Source organism: Heptranchias perlo, chromosome 18 (genome assembly GCF_035084215.1).
Source record: "Heptranchias perlo isolate sHepPer1 chromosome 18, sHepPer1.hap1, whole genome shotgun sequence".
NCBI lineage: Eukaryota > Metazoa > Chordata > Chondrichthyes > Hexanchiformes > Hexanchidae > Heptranchias > Heptranchias perlo.
The window spans coordinates 51233355-51255958 of record NC_090342.1 but is presented as its reverse complement, the minus strand read 5'-3'; the positions used below and the strand labels follow the sequence as shown (position 1 = coordinate 51255958).

At 52.0% G+C, this 22604-nt stretch overlaps 1 protein-coding gene across 3 annotated transcripts in view; it reads right to left on the bottom strand.

The window, feature by feature from the left end:
* The window catches only part of LOC137334864 (E3 ubiquitin-protein ligase TRIM33-like), a 124163-nt gene that overhangs the window by 66084 nt on the left and 35475 nt on the right, over nt 1-22604 (bottom strand). For all 3 annotated transcript variants that reach the window (XM_067999901.1, XM_067999902.1, XM_067999903.1), the window contains exon 2: nt 10000-10118. In XM_067999901.1, coding sequence (XP_067856002.1) covers nt 10000-10118 — 119 coding nt within the window. The remainder of the gene's footprint in view (nt 1-9999; nt 10119-22604) is intronic.

Here is a 22604-nt window from a genome sequence, read left to right as displayed (position 1 = left end):
CTTTATCAAATGCCTTTTGAAAGTCCATATACACATCAACTGCACTACCCTCATCAACCCTCTCCGTTACTTCATCAAAGAACTCAATCAAGTTAGTCAAACACGATTTTCCTTTAACAAATCCGTGCTGACTTTTATTTATTAGTCCATACTTTTCCAAGTGCCAATTAATTTTGTCCCGGATTATTGTCGCAAAGTTTCCCCACCACCAACGTTAGGCTGACTGGCCTGTAATTGATGGTTTTATCCTTCGCCCCTTTTTTGAACAGGGGTATAACATTTGCAATCCTCCAGTCTTCTGGTACTGCTCCCACATCTAAAGAAGATTGTGGCCAAAGCCTCCACACTTTCCACCCTTACTTCCCCCAGTAGCCTAGGATGCATCCCATCTGGTTCCTTTTTATATTAGCTGCTAATCTATTCTCATACTCTCCCTCTGCCCCTCTTATTTCCTTTTTTAGAGCACCTCTGTACTTTCTGTATTCAGCTTGATTCTCTACTATATTATCAGTCTTACATTTATCATAATCCCCCTTTTTCCGTTTCATTTTAATCTCTATAATCTTTAATCATCTAGGAACTCTAGCTTCGGATGCCCTTCCTTTCCCCCTCGCGGGAATGTATCTACTCTGATACCCGAACCATCTCCTCCATGAAGGTCTCCCATTGTTCAGTTGCTGTTTTGCCTAACAATTTCTGATTCCAATCTACTTGGGGAAGATCCCTTTTCAACTCACTGAAATTAGTCCTCCTCCAGTTAAGTATTTTTACACTTGAAGGGTTATTCCTCATCTTTTTCCATAACTATTCTAAACCTGATGATATTATGATCAACCTTCCCCAAATGCTCCCCTACTGAAATATGCTGAGTTGACATGAATCCCTCTGGTGCAGAACCTGGGCTATCTGGAGAATGGCAATGATCGGCTAGCACACCAACAGCAGACCATAAAGTCACCATTTTATCCTTCTGAAGCGCACTTGAGCTTTCCACAGGACTCTCCATCTCTCCTGTCCAGTTCAGCAGTTCACATTTCCACAAGGTAGCCTTGCATGAAGAAAGCCCATTTGATTCCATCCTTCCATAATTCCAATCCTACAATCTCTCCATTACAACACCTAGTTTCTTCTAGGTCCAGTGTTTTGGCCTCAGCCATCCATCCATCCCGGTTGTACAGTCATGGGCAGAGGACTTTTGGTTGAAAAAGCACTTGAATGCTTGTAGAGTCCTGTGAGTTGACGGTTTATCAGGAATCATATCCTATGCCAGGAACCACGAGTTAAATCAACAAAAGAAAGCTTTTGATGATCCAATTCCTGTTTGACCATAAACCTGGCCCAGCACCAAGAAACACAAAATGGTTTGGTGACCTTCTACAAATTCCACAACGAAGCACAATCTCAAGGACAGATATGGGAAGGATAACCAGACAGATTAGATTTAACTAATTGACACAAGAGTGGTGACTATATGAAGCAGAGCACCCATGGGGACAAATTCAAGAAGGAACTGGATAGATAATTTGTCACAAAGTGATTGGGTTGGGGAGGGGGGCTGATAGATAGACTAGAGCATGTTATTTTTTGAACTGTGGGAGAGATGGACTGCAACAGCCTCTCCTGATCCTGCACTACGCCATGTTCCAAAATTCAGAAGAGCTGAATTTATCTTCCTGAAGATAAACTAAGGCAGAGTTAAAAGTGAACTTTGATGCAGCCAAAGAAATGAATGGCCAACGTCAACCTTACTCCTTGCTGCCTGCACCCTCACAACTGGGGAGCATAACTTGGAATTAATTTCCCAATTCTGGCAATGGAAATAGGCCCTTTTTTTTAAAGAAAGACTTCAGTGACATGCAGAATACCAGTGCAAAATACATACATAACCTCACCACGTTATGTTTAAATGGAATGACTATCGGAAGTGTTTTGGGGGGAGGGGGGCGGTTTATTGAGTTGCAGTAGCTGTGTTTCACTGTGTATGCGACAATGTACTTGGGATGGAGAAGAGGCAAGCCACCAGATTTACAATATAACCACTGACCTCGGCGTGGTCTGCCTGCAAAAGTAAACGAGAACTGATTTCCGAAAACAAGTTTGCAAAGACAACGCTCAACCATTCGACGCACATTTGCTCTGGTGTTTAAACACAAGTATTCCTGAGTCGCTTTGTTCCAGGTCAACACTGATTTCAATGACATGCACCAGATCACATTATAAATCCCAGTGATTGGGCCATCCGGTAAAACTCTTTGCAGTGCTGTAATGAAAACGTCCTCTATTTCGTATTTATTTCTAAATTGCCAACATGGTGTCACAATCGCCAAGCAAGTACAATGAGGAGCATGCTTCAGGATTATATAATGGGCTGCAGGTGGTAGATCTCGGTACAGAGAAGGTTTACCAGGATGACACCAGGGATAAGGGACTTCAGTTATGTGGAGAGATTGGAGAAGCTGGGGTTGTTCTCCTTAGAACAGTGAAAGTTAAGGGGAGATCTAATATAGAGGTGCACAAAATTATGAGGAGTTTTGATACAGCAAGTAGGGAGAAACCGTTTCCTCTGGCAAATGGGTCGGTAACCAGAGGTCATAAATTTAAAATAATTGGCAAAAGAACTAGAGGGGCAATGAGGAGAATTTTTTTCACACAGAGGGTTGTTAAGATCTGGAACACTCTACCTGAAAGGGTGGTGGAAGCAGATTTCATAGAAACTTTCAAAAGGCAATTGGACATGTACTTAAAGAGGACTAATTTGTAGGGTTATGGGAAAAAAGCTGGGTTGTGGGACTAAATTGGACAGCTCTTTCAAAGAGATGGCACAGGCACGACGGGCCGAATGGCCTCCTTTTCTTTTGTAAGATTCTATGATTTGTTGCTGCATGTAGTGGCCTAATTCTGTGTGGGTTCCTTAGCCCTGAAATGTTGATTCTTTGTCCCAAGCTTAACTCCGCAGAAGTTTACATCACAGAAGGCGGCCGTTCGGCCATCTTGTCTGTGCTAGAATGAGCTGTGCCAATATCCCATGCTCTCCCCATAACCCTGTATCGTCCTCGACTTCAAATATTTACGTGATTTTCTCTTAAAAGGTGCAACTGTCTCTGCCTCAACCACTGCGTGTGGCAAAACATTCTGTGCTCCAATAACCCTAAAGAAATGTCTCCTCACTCTTGTTAAATTGATGACTGCTCATCACGGACTCCTCAACCAGAGGATATAGTCTTTCCCAATCAAACCCCTTGATAACTCTTAAAAACTTCTGTTAAATGTCATCAGCCATCTCTGCTCCAGTGGAAATTGCCCCAGTATCTCATGAAACAATCCCAGCATGTCGCAACTCTCCTATAGTTCAAGTCCCTCGTCATTTATTTAACATAACTGGTCAGTTTGGAAATTTTCATCTGCAACGTGTGGTTTCTCTGCCGCTGAGAGCCATTTTGCCGTATTGTATTCATACCTGGTGGCTGGCCGCTCACAACAGAGCATGCTCAGTGGGGCCAATATTACAAATGGGCACCCCTGACAGTGAGGTTGTCTAAGAGGAGGGAGGGAAGAGAGGCACATCAGGAAATCATGGGTGCACCCCTTAATTCTATCCAATGGTCGTGAGGAAGGTACCTGCCATTTCACGCTTCCGGCAGGAGGAGTTTCCCCCTCAGATGTATGATTCCATTGCATCGTCCCTCGTACGTTGAGGTCTATAGAAATGTAGACTCACTACATGATACATATCCAGGCCACAGCACCAGCTTTCTTCCAAGGTTTCACAGTTCGGAAAATGTCTGGCTTTCCATTCAGGAATGCTAGGCAGGAATTTTGCTCTTGGCCCAGCTGCCGACGCCCAATGGCAGACGTGCAGATGGGGCAAGGAGTTTCCCAAGCTCCTGAACGCTTGTGTTTCCCACCAGCAGAGCGCAACGTTGAGAATTCCGCTACCAGCTCCATGGCAGTGCCCCAGGCTGTGCAGTCCCCTTAGTGTCAGCACAAACATGCTCATGAATGCTGCTTAAGCTTCACTGCAACCTTCACGAGCAATGTGCTAACTGCATCCAATTCAAATGGGCGTTAAACGCTGGCCAAATTTCGGCGTGCCGGGACCTCAAGCTTAGCAGCAGCGTTGATTTGTATTTGCTGTCATACACCATGGGTTTAATGGTTCCCTCTCACTTCCAAGCTATGGGGACAGTTTTCAATCCTCCATACTCACCTTCAAGCAATGGGGCCAGTTTCAAATGCTTGCCTCGCATCTCTCAAAGCTCTCCTCCCACTTGACTTGATGGAAGAGGACAAAAAGGAACAGGAAAGGGCGACCATGGTAATAAATGATTACAAGTACAGACTCTACCCACTGATAAGCATTGCAATGTATATACAGGCCCAGGCACAGTTACCTGGCAATGGCAGTGGAGAACGGTCTCTGCAGACTCAGGTTTAGCATGGAGGCTGTTACTGAGCTGTGCCATCTACTGCAAGGAGATCTCAAGCAAACCTCCACCATGGGGACAGCAGCACCAGTGTCAGGCAAGGTGAACAGGCCCTCAACTTATAACCCTCCAGCTCCTTCCAGGATTGTACAGTGGGTATTTGCCCTGTCAGCCCATTTGAAGTCCATTGATGCATTACACAGATTCGCTGTTCAGGAGGGCTAACACATTCGTCTTTACAGCGCATCGAAAACTCTGCTGCCTGTATCCTAACTCGCATCAAGTCCCGTTCGCCCATCACCACTGTGCTCGCTGACTAACATTGGCTCCCAGTCCAGCAGCGCCTCAAATTTAAAATTCTCAGTGTTCAAATCCCTCAATGGACTTGCTTCCCCCTATGTAACCTCCTCCAGGCCTATAACCCCCGCCCCCCCCATTCCTCTCCTCCGCCCCCGAGACCTCTGTGCTCTTCCAACTCTGGCCTCGTGCCCATTCCCGATTTTCATCGCTCCACCACTGGAGTCTGTGCCTTCAGCTGCCTAGGCCCTAAGCTCTGGAATTCCCTCCGTAAACTTCTCTGCTTCTCTACCTCTCTCTCCTCCTTTAAGACACTCCTTAAAATCCATCTCTTTGACCAAGCTTTTGGTCATCTGTCCTAATATCTCTATGTAGCTCGGTGTCAAATTTTGTTTGATTTCACCTCTTGAGTGGCATCTTGGGATGTTTCACTACATTAAAAGGTGCTATATTAATGCAAGTTGTTGTTAAGAACATAAGAAATAGGAGCAGGAGTGGGCCAGACAGCCCCTCGAGCTGATCTTCAACCTCAACTCCACTTTCCCGCTCGATCCCCATATCCCTCGATTCCCCTAGAGTCCAAAAATCTATCTCAGCCTTGAATATGCTCAACGACTCAGCAGCCACAGACCTCGGGTAGAGAATTCCAAAGATTCACAACCCTCTGAAGAAATTCCTCCTCATCTCAGTCTTGAATGGCCCACCCTTTACCCTGCAATTATTCCCCCTAGTTCTAGAGTCTCTGGCCAGGGGAAACAATCTCTCAGCATCTTTCCTGTCAAGCCCCCTCAGAATCTTACATGTTTCAATGAGATCACCTCTCATTCTTCTAAACTCCAGAAAATAGGCCCATTCTACTCAACCTCTCCTCATAGAACAACCCCCTCATCCCAGGAATCAATCTAGTGAACCTTCATTGTACCGCCTCCAAGACAAGTATATCCTTCCTTAGATAAGGAGACCAAAACACTACAGTGTACTCCAGGTGTGGTCTCACCAAAGCCCTGTCCAACTGTAGTAAGACTTCCTCACTCTTGTACTCCAACCTCCTTGCAATAAAGGCCAACATGCCATTTGCTTTCCTAATTGCTTGCTGTACCTGCATACTAACTTTTTTGCTTCTTGTATGAGGGCACCCAAGTCTCTCTGAACACCAACATTTAATAGTTTCTCACCATTTAAAAAATATTCTGTTTTTCTATTCTTCCCACCAAAGTGAATAACCTCACATTTCTCCACATTATACTCCATCTGTCACCTTCTTGCCCACTCACCTAACCCGTCTATATCCCTTTGCAGACTAGGTCCTCCTCACACCATACTTTCCCACCTAGCTTGATATCAGCAGCAAACTTGGAACATTACACTCAGTCCCTTCGTCTATCGTTAATATAGGTTGTAAATAGCTGAGGCCCAAGCACTGATCCTTGCGGCACCCCACTAGTTAACGTTTACTTTTGCTATTCTCTTCCTTTTTACATACTTGTAGAAGCTCTTACAATCTGTTTTTATATTTCTTGCTAGTTTACTTTCATATTCTATTTTCTCCCTTTTTATCAATTTTTTGATCATCCTTTGTTGGTTTCTAAAACTCTCCCAATCCCCAGGCTTATTACTCTTCTTGGCAACATTATAGGCCTCTTCTTTCAATCTAATACTCTCCTTAACTTCTTTCGTTAGCCTCAGATGGATCACTTTTCCTGTGGAGTTTTTATTTCTCAATGGAATGTATACTTGTTGAGAATATTGAAATATTTCTTTAAAATGTTTGCCATTGCTTCTCAACTGTCAAACCCTTTCATTTAATTCCCCAATCTACCATTTTAACCACTGTATAGAAAGAGCAGCGACCTAGTTTTACCTCACCGCTAGATTTTTCCAAATACAGAGGGTTACTGACAGTACTAACGTTGCCCACTGAGTCCCTAGGCAAAATGCCATGGTTTATGTGCACATAAAGGGGTTGAGTTCAATCAACGTGCAGCTTGTCAGTGATAAACACCACTGGGTTATGCTGGTCAATGACCTAATGTCCCAGACGAATGTCACGATGTGTTTTCAATTTAAGGCAACCTAACTTTGCTGGGTTTATTTGCAGAGTGGAAGGATAGCTCCTCGGAGATCAAGGCTACTCCCTTCAGCCCTGGCTATCGACACCCGTGCAGCAGCCATGGGAGACACAAGCAGAGCAAATACGGCGAGGCTCTTGTTTTAAAATTCATTCTCAGGATGTGGGCGTCGCTGGCAAAGCCGCCATCCCTAGTTGCCCTTGAGAAGGTGGTGGTGAGCCGCCTCCTTGAACCGCTGCAGCCCGGGTGGTGAAGGTGCTTCCACATTACGGTTAAGTAGGGAGTTCCAGGATTTTGACCCAGTGACGATGAAGGAATGCCGATATGTCCAGGTTAGGATGGTGTGTGACTTGGAGGGAAACTTGAAGGTGATGATATTCCCGTGGCTGGGTGTGCATGTCGTGTTCTGATTCAAAGCCGAGGTCACAGCGGAGTGATCCGTACAGTTTTGTTCTTGTTATTCTTTGTAGCGGTTTGGTACAACGCAGTGGTTAGCTAGACCACTTCAGAGAACTGTTAAAAGTCAACCATATGTGGGACTGGAATCACATATCGACATGCTTTCTTCCCTGCAGGACATCAGTGAACCAGTTAGGTTTTTACGACAATCTGATAACTTCATTGGCACTTTGTAAAACGTCGACAAAACGTCTGTTCCTTAAAATCAGAAGCTTGTTTTTCCCCTCCAATTCCACGGCATAAAAGGCAGCACTTAAGGTTTTCAATTGATTCTAGTCAACCAATAAATCAACATTCAAATGTACTCCTACCTCATGTGATCTGTGGCTCAGTGGTAGCACTCTCGCCTCAGGGTCAGAAGGTTATGGGTTCAAGCCCCACTCCAGAGACTTGAGCACAAAATCTAGGCTGACACTCAGTGCAGTACTGAGGGAGTGCTGCACTGTCAGAGATGCCGTCTTTCGGATGAGATGTTAAACTGATGACCCGTCTGCCTTCTCAGGTGGACGTAAAAGATCTCATGACTTTGAAGAAGAACAGAGGAATTCTCCCTGGTGTCCTGGCCAATATTTATCCCTCAACCAATGTCACTAAAACAGATTATCTGATCATTACCTCATTGCTGTTTGTGGGACCTTGCTGTGTGCAAATTGGATTCCGCATTTCCTACATTACAACAGTGACTACACTTCCAACAGGACTTAGTTGGTTGTGAAGCGCTTTGGGACTTCCTGAGGTCGTGAAAGGCGCTATTTAAATGCAAGTTTGTTCTTTCTTTACTGGTCTGTACTGAGTTACCTGGTCTCAGCCCGGAGGCAATAGGGGTGCTGCAGCTGGTCTCAGTGCCTCGGAGAACGGGTTCCTTCTCCTGATCCACAAAGCACTGCTTGAGGTTTCTGCATGGTTGTGTCAGGATCTGACTCAGCAGTTGAACAGCCCAGCAGCACTCAACTGTTTAGGCTCACAAATATTGGCCGTTTGAGCGAGGTAGCAGAGGACAGCCAACAGAACCGTACTTTGGCAAGATGTCAAGCCCTTGAGGGGAGGACAGAAATTGTTGGAGGCCATTTTACTCTCTCAACAGGGGAGGCTTCAAACTCCATGGAGGAACCATGGGAAAAACTACAGGAGTGTTAAGCTTCAAGTTATGTGTTAAATGAAACTGGCAGAAAGGTACCCGAGCGACGATCGAAATGGGGAAAATTATGAACCTTGCACAAGCACCCATCACTTTGCATTCACATATATTTCCATTGCCTTGAGTTAACTTCAGAGGAGCACACAATCTATTTGGCATCCATGATACACGTTTTCCTTTGTCCACTGTTTGAGGTCATTTCATTTGCATGATTATCTGCTGATCTCTCAGCTTGGGTTACTGCCTCGAGTTTCTGGTAGCTCCCCCGTCTGACACTTTTGCAGTCTCCCTGGAACAACCCGAGGCAGCACTCAGATAAACAAAAAGGCTCTGAATCCAGAAATGCCAGCCATTTTGCATTTCTTCCCCTTGTTCAACGTTCCGTTCCTGCAGCACTTTTGATTTCCATTTTCTTTTAAATCATCAGCACGCTCGATGACTCAGACTGGAGGCAGTCAGTACCCGAGCCTTTGATGCTCAGACTGGAGGCAGTCAGTACCCGAGCCTTTGATGCTCAGGATGAAGGCAGTCAGTACCCGAGCCTTTGATGCTCAGGATGGAGGCAGTCAGTACCCGAGCCTTTGATGCTCAGGATGGAGGCAGTCAGTACCCGAGCCTTTGATGCTCAGGATGGAGGCAGTCAGTACCCGAGCCTTTGATGCTCAGACTGGAGGCAGTCAGTACCCGAGCCTTTGACGCTCAGGATGGAGGCAGTCAGTACCCGAGCCATTGACGCTCAGACTGGAGGCAGTCAGTACCCGAGCCTTTGACGCTCAGACTGGAGGCAGTCAGTACCCGAGCCTTTGATGCTCAGGATGGAGGCGGTCAGTACCCGAGCCTTTGACGCTCAGACTGGAGGCAGTCAGTACCTGAGCCATTGACGCTCAGACTGGAGGCAGTCAGTACCCGAGCCATTGATGCTCAGACTGGAGGCAGTCAGTACCCGAGCCATTGATGCTCAGGATGGAGGCAGTCAGTACCCGAGCCTTTGACGCTCAGACTGGAGGCAGTCAGTACCCGAGCCATTGATGCTCAGGATGGAGGCAGTCAGTACCCGAGCCTTTGACGCTCAGACTGGAGGCAGTCAGTACCCGAGCCTTTGATGCTCAGGATGGAGGCAGTCAGTACCCGAGCCTTTGACGCTCAGGATGGAGGCAGTCAGTACCCGAGCCTTTGACGCTCAGACTGGAGGCAGTCAGTACCCGAGCCTTTGACGCTCAGACTGGAGGCAGTCAGTACCCGAGCCATTGATGCTCAGGATGGAGGCAGTCAGTACCCGAGCCATTGATGCTCAGGATGGAGGCAGTCAGTACCCGAGCCATTGATGCTCAGGATGGAGGCAGTCAGTACCCGAGCCTTTGACGCTCAGGATGGAGGCAGTCAGTACCCGAGCCTTTGACGCTCAGGATGGAGGCAGTCAGTACCTGCACAAATAATGCTCAGGTGAAGGAGATCAGTCAGTACCTGAGCCATACATTTCCAGAACAGTCAGAAAAATCCAGTAACTTTCTGAAACGTAAGCTGAAAGAAGTCATCCCTAGAGGCCATCCTGTCACACACCAGCCCTGCTTGAGTACTGGTCATAATACATTTGAGTCCGAGTATCTCTCACCTGGTTGAATTTCTCATCCGTGCTACTGGGCACTTCTGTTGTGTCCTTGACGAAGTAATTGTCTATAATATCTGGCTGTCTGCATTCCTGATGACAGACTGGGCAACGGATCACGCCAACTGAGAAGGAAGATACAAAACCAAAATTAGCAACTCAATCCTCACATCCAAATCCTGACGTCAAAAACGTGTAATCATTTTACCCTGAGCGTTCTCACAGCCCAGTTACTTCAGAGAGTGGGGAGAGGGAAAAGTAGTGCACAGGGTCCCATCCTCGATCGTCATACACTGATTTAGCACAGGACTGGCTTCGCCTGGGCTGATTCCCAGTTGATAAAAACTCACTGGCAAAAAGACCATTCTATCACATGATGGAAACGCAGACGAACGCTTGAAAACAGAAGGTGGTGAAAATGTTTCACATATTAATGGAGCCAGTATGCAATCGTGCATCATCTCCCATTTAAAATATACATCTGCACTTCCTTTTCTTGTTCTAGTGTGAATGATTTATCTCACATGTTGTTTGAACAGAACACAGCGAAGGGGCCATGGGTCCAGAAAGACAGGTACAGACGAGGGATGATATTCAGCCCATCAATCTAATCCTTCCATAGAAGCCTCCATCACTGCATCTAATGGCTTCTCCGATGACTCCAAAGTTTTATCCTGTACTACCCCACCCACAAGACTTTAGGGGCTCGATTTTACACTTAAATTGGGGGGGCTGCGAAAATTGCAGGAATGCAGAGTGGGTTCGGAAGCCGGCTCCAACCTGCCGACTTGAGAGCTCCCCACGGAGTGTGCGCGCGGACGTCCCGAATCTGGAAGTCCCGCCGGCAGTTAAAGCCGGCAGGATGATAGTGAAAAGAACCAAAGGTACCTCATACTGAAGGCACTTTACTTGTGACATATTAAGTAGTTAGAACGGTTTTTTAAAACTTACCTGGGCGGCTTTCCCACGGCTTCTGATTCACGCCTGGTGAAACCAGACATGAAAGGCCGTGTCAGGCAAAAAGAAACAAAATAAATTAAACAACAAACCATTACACAAAGTGAAAACACAAAATCAACCTCCCTTTCCACCCTGCTCCGATGTCCCCCCGATCTTCCACTCTAACCCCCCCCCCGACCTTCCACTCTCACCCCCCCCCCGCCCTTCCACTTTCCCCCACCCCCCCCCAAACCCCCGACCTTCCACTCTTCCCCCACCCCCCCCCAAACCCCCGACCTTCCACTCTTCCCCCACCCCCCCCCAAACCCCCGACCTTCCACTCTTCACCCCCCCCACCCCCGACCTTCCACTCTTACCCCACCCCCCCCCCAAACCCCCGACCTTCCACTCTTCACCCCCCCCACCCCCGACCTTCCACTCTTACCCCACCCCCCCCCAAACCCCCGACCTTCCACTCTTCACCCCCCCCACCCCCGACCTTCCACTCTTCCCCCACCCCCCCCCCAAACCCCCGACCTTCCACTCTTCACCCCCCCCCACACCCCCGACCTTCCACTCTTCACCCCCCCCCACACCCCCGACCTTCCACTCTTCACCCCCCCCCCACACCCCCGACCTTCCACTCTTCACCCCCCCCCCACACCCCCGACCTTCCACTCTTCACCCCCCCCCCCACACCCCCGACCTTCCACTCTTCACCCCCCCCCCACACCCCCGACCTTCCACTCTTCACCCCCCCCACACCCCGACCTTCCACTCTTCACCCCCCCCCCCACACCCCCGACCTTCCACTCTTCACCCCCCCCCCCACACCCCCGACCTTCCACTCTTCCCCCCCACACCCCCGACCTTCCACTCTTCCCCCCCACCCCCCGCCAAACCTTCCACTCTCTCCCCCCCCCCCCCACCAAACCTTCCACTCTCCACCCCCACCCCAAACCTTCCACTCTCCACCCCCACCCCAAACCTTCCACTCTCCAACCCCCCCCCAAACCTTCCACTCTCCACCCCCCCCCCAAACCTTCCACTCTTTTCCCCCCCCCACCAACCTTCCACTCTTCCCCCAACCTTCCACTCTCTCTCCCCCCCCCCCCAACCTTCCACTCTCTCTCCCCCCCCCCCCCAACCTTCCACTCTTCCCCCCCCCCCCCCCCGACCTTCCACTCTTCCCCCCCCCCCCCCCCAACCTTCCACTCTTCCCCCCCCCACCACCAACCTTCCACTCTTCCACCCCCCCCCCAACCTTCCACTCTTCACCCCCCCCCAACCTTCCACTCTTCCCCCCTCCCCACACCTTCCACTCTTTTCCCCCCCCCCACCAACCTTCCACTCTTCCCCCAACCTTCCACTCTCTCTCCCCCCCCCCCAACCTTCCACTCTCTCTCCCCCCCCCCCCAACCTTCCACTCTTCCCCCCCCCCCCCCCAACCTTCCACTCTTCCCCCCCCCACCACCAACCTTCCACTCTTCCACCCCCCCCCCCAACCTTCCACTCTTCCCCCCCCCCCAACCTTCCACTCTTCCCCCCTCCCCACACCTTCCACTCTTCCCCCCCCCCTACAAACCTTCCACTCTTCCCCCCCCCCCCACAAACCTTCCACACTTCCCCCCCCCCCCCAAACCTTCCACACTTCCCCCCCACCCCCAAACCTTCCACTCTCCCCCCCCCCCCCACCAAACCTTCCACTCTCCACCCCCCCCCAAACCTTCCACTCTCCACCCCCCCCCCAAACCTTCCACTCTCCACCCCCCCCACCAAACCTTCCACTCTTCCCCCCCCCCAACCTTCCACTCTTCCCCCCCCCAACCACCAACCTTCCACTCTTCCCCCGACCTTCCACTCTTCCCCCCCCCCAACCTTCCACTCTTCCCCCCCCCCCCCAACCTTCCACTCTTCCCCCCCCCCCACCACCAACCTTCCACTCTTCCCCCGACCTTCCACTCTTCCCCCCCCCCACCACCAACCTTCCACTCTTCCCCCGACCTTCCACTCTTCCCCCCCCCCCCCAACCTTCCACTCTTCCCCCCCCCCCCAACCTTCCACTCTTCCCCCCCCCCCCCAACCTTCCACTCTTCCCCCCCCCCCCCCAACCTTCCACTCTTCCCCCCCCCCCCCCCAACCTTCCACTCTTCCCCCCCCCCCCCCCCAACCTTCCACTCTTCCCCCCCCCCCCCCCCAACCTTCCACTCTTCCCCCCCCCCCCCCCCCCCCCAACCTTCCACTCTTCCCCCCCCCCCACCACCAACCTTCCACTCTTCCCCCGACCTTCCACTCTTCCCCCCCCCCACCACCAACCTTCCACTCTTCCCCCGACCTTCCACTCTTCCCCCCCCCCCCCAACCTTCCACTCTTCCCCCCCCCCCCAACCTTCCACTCTTCCCCCCCCCCCCCAACCTTCCACTCTTCCCCCCCCCCCCCCAACCTTCCACTCTTCCCCCCCCCCCCCCCAACCTTCCACTCTTCCCCCCCCCCCCCCCCAACCTTCCACTCTTCCCCCCCCCCCCCCCCCAACCTTCCACTCTTCCCCCCCCCCCCCCCCCCCCCAACCTTCCACTCTTCCCCCCCCCCCCCCAACCTTCCACTCTTCCCCCCCCCCCCCAACCTTCCACTCTTCCCCCCCCCCCCCAACCTTCCACTCTTCCCCCCCCCCCCCCAACCTTCCACTCTTCCCCCCCCCCCCCCCAACCTTCCACTCTTCCCCCCCCCCCCCCCAACCTTCCACTCTTCCCCCCCCCCCCCCCCAACCTTCCACTCTTCCACCCCCCCCCCAACCTTCCACTCTTCACCCCCCCCAACCTTCCACTCTTCCCCCCCCCCCCAACCTTCCACTCTTCCCCCCCCCCCAACCTTCCACTCTTCCCCCCCCCCCCACACCTTCCACTCTTCCCCCCCCCCTACAAACCTTCCACTCTTCCCCCCCCCCCACAAACCTTCCACACTTCCCCCCCCCCCCCCCAAACCTTCCACACTTCCCCCCCCCCCCCAAACCTTCCACTCTCCCCCCCCCCCCCACCAAACCTTCCACTCTCCACCCCACCCCAAACCTTCCACTCTCCACCCCCCCCCAAACCTTCCACTCTCCACCCCCCCCACCAAACCTTCCACTCTTCCCCCCCCCCAACCTTCCACTCTTCCCCCCCCCAACCACCAACCTTCCACTCTTCCCCCGACCTTCCACTCTTCCCCCCCCCCAACCTTCCACTCTTCCCCCCCCCCCCAACCTTCCACTCTTCCCCCCCCCCCACCACCAACCTTCCACTCTTCCCCCGACCTTCCACTCTTCCCCCCCCCCACCACCAACCTTCCACTCTTCCCCCGACCTTCCACTCTTCCCCCCCCCCCCAACCTTCCACTCTTCCCCCCCCCCCAACCTTCCACTCTTCCCCCCCCCCCCAACCTTCCACTCTTCCCCCCCCCCCCCCCAACCTTCCACTCTTCCCCCCCCCCCCCCCAACCTTCCACTCTTCCCCCCCCCCCCCCAACCTTCCACTCTTCCCCCCCCCCCCCAACCTTCCACTCTTCCCCCCCCCCCCCCCCAACCTTCCACTCTTCCCCCCCCCCCCCCCCAACCTTCCACTCTTCCCCCCCCCCCCCCCAACCTTCCACTCTTCCCCCCCCCCCCCCACCCCCAACCTTCCACTCTTCCCCCCCCCCCCCCAACCTTCCACTCTTCCCCCCCCCCCAACCTTCCACTCTTCCCCCCCCCCACCACCAACCTTCCACTCTTCCCCCGACCTTCCACTCTTCCCCCCCCCCCCCAACCTTCCACTCTTCCCCCCCCCCAACCTTCCACTCTTCCCCCCCCCCCCCCAACCTTCCACTCTTCCCCCCCCCCCCCCAACCTTCCACTCTTCCCCCCCCCCCCCAACCTTCCACTCTTCCCCCCCCCCCAACCTTCCACTCTTCCCCCCCCCCCAACCTTCCACTCTTCCCCCCCCCCCCCCAAACCTTCCACTCTTCCCCCCCCCAACCTTCCACTCTTCCCCCCCCCAACCTTCCACTCTTCCCCCCCCCAACCTTCCACTCTTCCCCCCCCCCAACCTTCCACTCTCTCTCCCCCCCCCCAAACCTTCCACTCTCCCTCCCCCCCCCCAACCTTCCACTCTCCCCCCCCCCCCCAAACCTTCCACTCTCCCCCCCCCCCAAACCTTCCACTCTTCCCCCCCCCCAACCTTCCACTCTCTCCCCCCCCCCCAACCTTCCACTCTCTCTCCCCCCCCAACCTTCCACTCTCTCTCCCCCCCCCCCCAAACCTTCCACTCTTCCCCCCCCCCAACCTTCCACTCTTCCCCCCCCCCCCGAACCTTCCACTCTTCCCCCCCCCCCCGAACCTTCCACTCTTCCCCCCCCCCCAACCTTCCACTCTTCCCCCCCCCCAACCTTCCACTCTTCCCCCCCCCCCCAACCTTCCACTCTTCCCCCCCCCCCCAAACCTTCCACTCTCCCTCCCCCCCCCAACCTTCCACTCTCCCCCCCCCCCCCCAAACCTTCCACTCTCCCCCCCCCCAAACCTTCCACTCTTCCCCCCCCCCCAACCTTCCACTCTCTCCCCCCCCCCAACCTTCCACTCTCTCTCCCCCCCCAACCTTCCACTCTCTCTCCCCCCCCCCCAACCTTCCACTCTCCCCCTCCCCCAAACCTTCCACTCTCCCCCCCCCCCAACCCCCAACCTTCCACTCTCCCCCCCCCCCCAACCCCCAACCTTCCACTCTCCCCCCCCCAAACCTTCCACTCTTCCCCCCCCCCAACCTTCCACTCTTCCCCCCCCACCCCCAACATTCCACTCTTTCCCCCCCACCCCCAACCTTCCACTCTTCCCCCCCCCCCACCCCCAACCTTCCACTCTTCCCCCCCCCCCACCCCCAACCTTCCACTCTTCCCCCCCCCCCCCCCAACCTTCCACTCTTTCCCCCCCCACCCCCACCCTTCCACTCTTTCCCCCCCCCACCCCCACCCTTCCACTCTTCCCCCCCCCACCCCCACCCTTCCACTCTTCCCCCCCCCACCCCCACCCTTCCACTCTTCCCCCCCCCCACCCCCACCCTTCCACTCTTCCCCCCCCCACCCCCAACCTTCCACTCTTTCCCCCCCCCACCCCCAACCTTCCACTCTTTCCCCCCCCCACCCCCAACCTTCCACTCTTTCCCCCCCCCACCCCCAACCTTCCACTCTTTCCCCCCCCCACCCCCACCCTTCCACTCTTTCCCCCCCCCACCCCCAACCTTCCACTCTTTCCCCCCCCCACCCCCAACCTTCCACTCTTCCCCCCCCCCCACCCCCAACCTTCCACTCTTCCCCCCCCCCCCACCCCCAACCTTCCACTCTTTCCCCCCCCCACCCCCAACCTTCCACTCTTTCCCCCCCCCACCCCCAACCTTCCACTCTTCCCCCCCCCCACCCCCAACCTTCCACTCTTTCCCCCCCCACCCCCAACCTTCCACTCTTCCCCCCCCCACCCCCAACCTTCCACTCTTTCCCCCCCCACCCCCAACCTTCCACTCTTTCCCCCCCCCACCCCCACCCTTCCACTCTTTCCCCCCCCCACCCCCACCCTTCCACTCTTTCCCCCCCCCACCCCCACCCTTCCACTCTTCCCCCCCCCACCCCCACCCTTCCACTCTTCCCCCCCCCACCCCCAACCTTCCACTCTTTCCCCCCCCCACCCCCAACCTTCCACTCTTTCCCCCCCCCCACCCCCAACCTTCCACTCTTTCCCCCCCCACCCCCAACCTTCCACTCTTTCCCCCCCCCACCCCCAACCTTCCACTCTTTCCCCCCCCCACCCCCAACCTTCCACTCTTTCCCCCCCCACCCCCACCCTTCCACTCTTTCCCCCCCCCACCCCCAACCTTCCACTCTTTCCCCCCCCCACCCCCAACCTTCCACTCTTCCCCCCCCCACCCCCAACCTTCCACTCTTTCCCCCCCCCACCCCCAACCTTCCACTCTTTCCCCCCCCACCCCCACCCTTCCACTCTTTCCCCCCCCCACCCCCAACCTTCCACTCTTTCCCCCCCCCACCCCCAACCTTCCACTCTTCCCCCCCCCCCACCCCCAACCTTCCACTCTTTCCCCCCCCCACCCCCAACCTTCCACTCTTTCCCCCCCCCACCCCCAACCTTCCACTCTTTCCCCCCCCCCACCCCCAACCTTCCACTCTTCCCCCCCCCACCCCCAACCTTCCACTCTTTCCCCCCCCCACCCCCAACCTTCCACTCTTTCCCCCCCCACCCCGAACCTTCCACTCTTTCCCCCCCCACCCCCAATCTTCCACTCTGCTCCCCCCCGCCAACTCCAAATCTTCCACTCTCCCCTCCCACCCCGATCTTCGACTCTTCCCTCCCCCACCCCCGAACTTCCCGCTCTCTCTCCCCGTTCCTTCCCCCCCCCCCCCGCTCCCCGCCTCCCGCATTGCAGCCCCTGTCGGCAGCCAGCCTGGTCAATGAGGCTGCCTGCTGGGCGTGAAACCCGGAGAGAACTTTAATCATCATCAATTACGATGCGATCGCGTCGGAAACAGTAAGTTTTGTTTATTCGGGTTTGCCACCTTCACATCCCGCTGCCAATCCGCCACCATTTCAAAATTGAGCCCTCGGTGTTACTCCCTATATATTCCTCTTGTGGTGCTGACTATAATTCACTCAGTTTCATCCTTTGTAATTTAATGGAATCAACCCAGTGGTGGGTTAGAAGATATACTGGGTTGTGCTGGCCCCTGCAGGTCGCATGGTGAAGAGGAGCTTTGCATCTTGAATTTCTTTGTAAGCATAATGACATGGGTCGACATTTTGGCACATCTTAAACAGCACCCGGGTCGTCACCAGACACCCAAGAGTGCTCCTGGCCCAACAAGTCATAGTGAAGACTGCAGGAGGGCCAGCACTTTAAATGCAGTTCACTCCGTCTAGACTACAACTTCAATTTGGAAGAGTCAGTCACTGAAACCATGCTCTTGCCAGCAGGTCTTTGTACAAAGCACAATCTCCCGATCCCATGCAGGCTGCTGACCCTGATGCTGAAAGTGGGCGTTGCTGACTGCACTTCCCCATTGATGTAGGGGTGGGGTCGGGAGGACCACTTGCAACGTCGGGTGAGGGGGGGGGGGGGGGTGTGTCAGGCCTGCACGGTCGACCCATAATCCTCGCGGGAGATTACTTTAGCCCTGAGAAAAAGTACTCATTTAATTGGTGAACAGGAAACTTGTCGTCAAACCTACACTTAAACCAGCCATTTTTCCCTCCGTCACAACATTAGCCCAAAACAAGCTTGGAATTGCTCTGTGCCATAGATCATACAAATTCAATAATAACGTTCGAGAATGCAAGCATTGATCACCTATAAAAATGCTTTCTAAGACATGCAGATAGATTTTTTGACTGCAAATGTAAAATAGCAACTCCTGCTTATACCAGGCAGAGTAATTAAAACATTTTTACAAAAGCAACACTAAAAATCACCAACAAATGACAGAAAAGTGGAGCTTCTGATGATTTTAAACTGTCAGTAGTAAGCAGTTAATTTGTGCGGTGCTCTAGAGGAAGATAAGGCACATTGTACAACTTTAGAACTTAATTTTTTTTTAAATGATGCAACGAGGTTATCAATTATATCAACCAAAGAGTAAGATGAAGCAGAAAAAGGGGGCACATGACAGATATCAGGTTGATACTACAAGTGAGAACCAGGCTGAATATAGAAAGTTCAGAGGGAAAGTGAAAAAGGAAACAAGAGGGGCAAAGAGAGAGTATGAGAATAGACTGGCAACTAACGTAACAGGGAATCTAAAAGACTTCTATAGGCATATAAACAGGTAGAAAGAGGGGTGGGGCCAATTAGGGACCAAAAAGGCCTATCATGGAAGCCAAGTGCACGGCTGAGGTATTAAATGAGTACTTCGCATCTGACTTTACCAAGGAAGATGATGTTGCCAAAGTCACAGTAAAAGAGGAGATAGTTGAGATACTGGATGGGCTAAAAATTGATGAAGAAGAGGTACTAGTAGGCTGGCTGTACTTAAAGTAGATAAGTCACCCAGTCCGGATGGGATGCATCCGAGGTTGCTGAGGGAAGTAAGGGTGGAAATTGCAGAGGTGCTGGCCATAATCTTCCAATCATCCTTAGATAAGGGGGTGGTGCCAGAGGACTGGAGAATTGCAAATGTTACACCCTTGTTCAAAAACGGGTGTAAGGAATAAGCCCAGCAACTATAGGCCAGTCAGTTTAACCTCAGTGGTGGGGAAACTTTTAGAAATGATAATCTGGAGCAAAATTAACAGTCACTTGGACAAGTGTGGATTAATAAAGGAAAACCAGCACGGATTTGTTAAAGGCAAATCATGTTTAACTAACTTGGTAGAGTTTTTTGATGAGGTAACAGAGAGGGTTGATGTGGGCAATGCGGTTGATGTGGTGTATGTGGACTTTCAAAAGGCGTTTGATAAAGTGCCACATAACAGGCTTGTCATCAAGATTGAAGCCCATGGAATAAAAGGGCCAGTGGCAGCATGGATACGAAATTGGCCAAGTGACAGGAAACAGAGTAGTGGTGAACGGTTGTATTACGGACTTGTGGAAGGTATACAGTGGTGTTCCCCAGGGATCGGTACTAGGACCACTGCTTTTCTTGACATATATTAATGACTTGGACTTGGGTGTACAGGGCACAATTTCAAAACATGTAGATGACACAAAACTTGGAAGTATAGTAAACAGTGAGGAGGATAGTGATAGACTTCAAGAGGACATAGACAGGCTGGTGGAACAGGCGGACATATGGCAGATGAAATTTAGCGCAGAGAATTGTGACATGATACATTCTGATAGGAAGAACAAGGAGAGGCAATATAAACTGAAGGGTACAATTCTAAAAGGAGTGCATGAACAGAGACCCCTGGGGGTATATGTGCACAGGTCATTGAAGGTGGCAGGACAGGTTGAGAAAGCGATCAAAAAAGCATACGGGATCCTGGGCTTTATAAACAGAAGCATAGAGTTCAAAAGCAAGGAGGTTATGATGAACCTTTGAAAATCAGTGGTTCGGCCACAACTGGAATATTGTGTCCGATTCTGGGCACCGCACTTCAAGAAGGATGTAAAGGCCTTAGAGAAGGTGCAGAAACGATTTACTAGAATGGTTCCAGGGGTGAGGGACTTCAGTTACGTGGATAGACTGGAGAAGCTGGGGTTGTTCTCCTTACAGCAGAGAAGGTTGAGAGGAGATTTGATAGAGGTATTCAAAATCATGAAGGGTCCAGACAGAGACAGAGAAAAAAAAAATTGTTCCCACTGGCGGACAGGTTGAGAACTAGAGGACACAGATTTAAGGCGATTGGTTAAAGAACCAAAGGCAACATGAGGAAAAACTTTTTTTTTTAAACACAGCGAGTGGTTATGATATGGAATGCACTACCTGAGGGGGTGGTGGAGGCAGATTCAATCGTGGCCTTCAAAAGGGAATTGGATAAGTACTTGAAGGGAAAAAATTTGCAGGGCTACGGTGATAGGGCGGGGGAGTGGGACTAGCTGGATTGCTCTTGGAGAGCCAGCATGGGCTTGACGGGCTGAATGGTTACAGCACAGAAGGAGGCCATTCTATGATAGCTCCAAGCTCCTGGCCCCACTGTGAGGCAACACAATATAGAGGGGGGGTGTGGTCACACCCCTATCTATCTCCGTAACTCTCCCCACTCCCAAACTTTCCATTCCATCCTGCCCCACCATTGACAGCCATGCCTTCAGCATCTAGGTGCCTCACCATGGAACTCTCTGCATTAACCCACCTCCCTCTCCTCCTTAAAACCCATCTCTTTCACCAAGCTGCTGTTCACCTCTGATACTCTCTCAATCTTCGACTCGGTGTCTATTTGGAACAGAAAACTTTAATTTTAAAAAGTATTTATGTACAGTACAAGACAAATAGCTTACAGTGCGCTCCTGTCTTTCCAGAAGTTCAAAGTGATGACAATCCCATGATCGCACTGCAGGAAAACAACCACTTCTGCAAAGGCAGGAACACTGCAAGTGATTTGTCTTGTCGTCCTCTGATGTACTGTACATAAATATTTTTAAAATTGAAGTTTTCCATTCGGTGTAGCCAGCACACATTTTCGAGTAAATACACCCATAGTAGCCTTCCAGACTGGGACACACTGTCTATTGCAGTCTAGACCTCAATGAACACATGATTCAACTGCTGTTGGCCATTATGAAAATGACACCACACAAAGAAAAAGGACTTGGGCTTGCTCCAGTTGCTCAGTGGACAAAAGCAATGGATCAGAAGGTTCCAGTTTTGATTCCTAGTCAGTGTTGAAAGCAAGACTTGCATTTATATTATTACAGCCATGAAGTACTTTTGAATTGTAATCACTGTTGTAATGTAGGAAATGTGGCAGCCAATTTGCACACAGCAAGCTCCCACAAACAGCAATGTGATAATGAGCAGATAATCTGTTTTGGTAATGTTGGTTGAAGGATAAATATTGGCCAGGACACATCTAACAGTTCAGTTAGATGTGCAGAGTATCCCAGCCTAAGTGGACCTTGGGTGTCAATCAGACCAGATCAAAGGCACAATGATAGGAGATTCTACATTAATGAGCACCTACACCTACACCCAGCATCTGGGTTATCCAGGAACTGGCCAAACTTTGCAAAACAAGGCTTATTTTCAATGGATCAGCCATTAGAGATAATGACTTTAGCTTTAGGAGTGCATTCTTTGGCACCTCTCTGACTGCAATTTTTTTTTTATTCATTCATGGGATGCGGGCGTCGCTGGCAAGGCCAGCATTTATTGCCCATCTCTAATTGCCCTCGAGAAGGTGGTGGTGAGCCGCCCTCTTGAACCGCTGCAGTCCGTTTTGGTGAAGGTTCTCTCACAGTGCTGTTAGGAAGGGAGTTCCAGGATTTTGACCCAGCGACGATGAAGGAATGGCGATATATTTCCAAGTCAGGATGGTGTGAGACTTGGAGGGGAACGTGCAGGTGGTGTTGTTCCCATGTGCCCGTTGCTCTTGTCCTTCTAGGTGGTAGAGGTCACGGGTTTGGGAGGTGCTGCCAAAGAAGCCTTGGCGAGTTGCTGCGGTGCATCCTGTAGATGGTACACACTGCAACCACGGTGCGCCGGTGGTGGATGGGGTGCCAATCAAGCGGGCTGCTTTGTCCTGGATGGTGTCGAGCTTCTTGAGTGTTGTTGGAGCTGCACTCATCCAGGCAAGTGGAGAGTATTCCATCACACTCCTGACTTGTGCCTTGTAGATGGTGGAAAGGCTTTGGGGAGTCAGGAGGTGATCTGCAAACAGATTAACCATTGTACTTCAAGGGTCCATAATTTTGGCTACCTAGATTTCATAAATTACCAAGGAATCCTAATTTTCTCAGCTAGGAAGGTCTATCTGTTGCAATGTTAACATCTAGTTGCTTCAGACAGCATTATGCCTTTGTTCTATCCCACTCCCCACACAAACAGACAAAAGAAGCCCCTTCCAAAAGACAGTTAACCAAAACCAGTTTACATCTGACATACTTGGCCTAATTAAAAAGTTATATGAAAATGTGTAATATAGAAATATCTTACGATGCAGGATGCTGCCCACATTCTTCACAAAATGCAGGGAGCGAGAGGAAAGACAGACAGAAATTTTTAAAGTA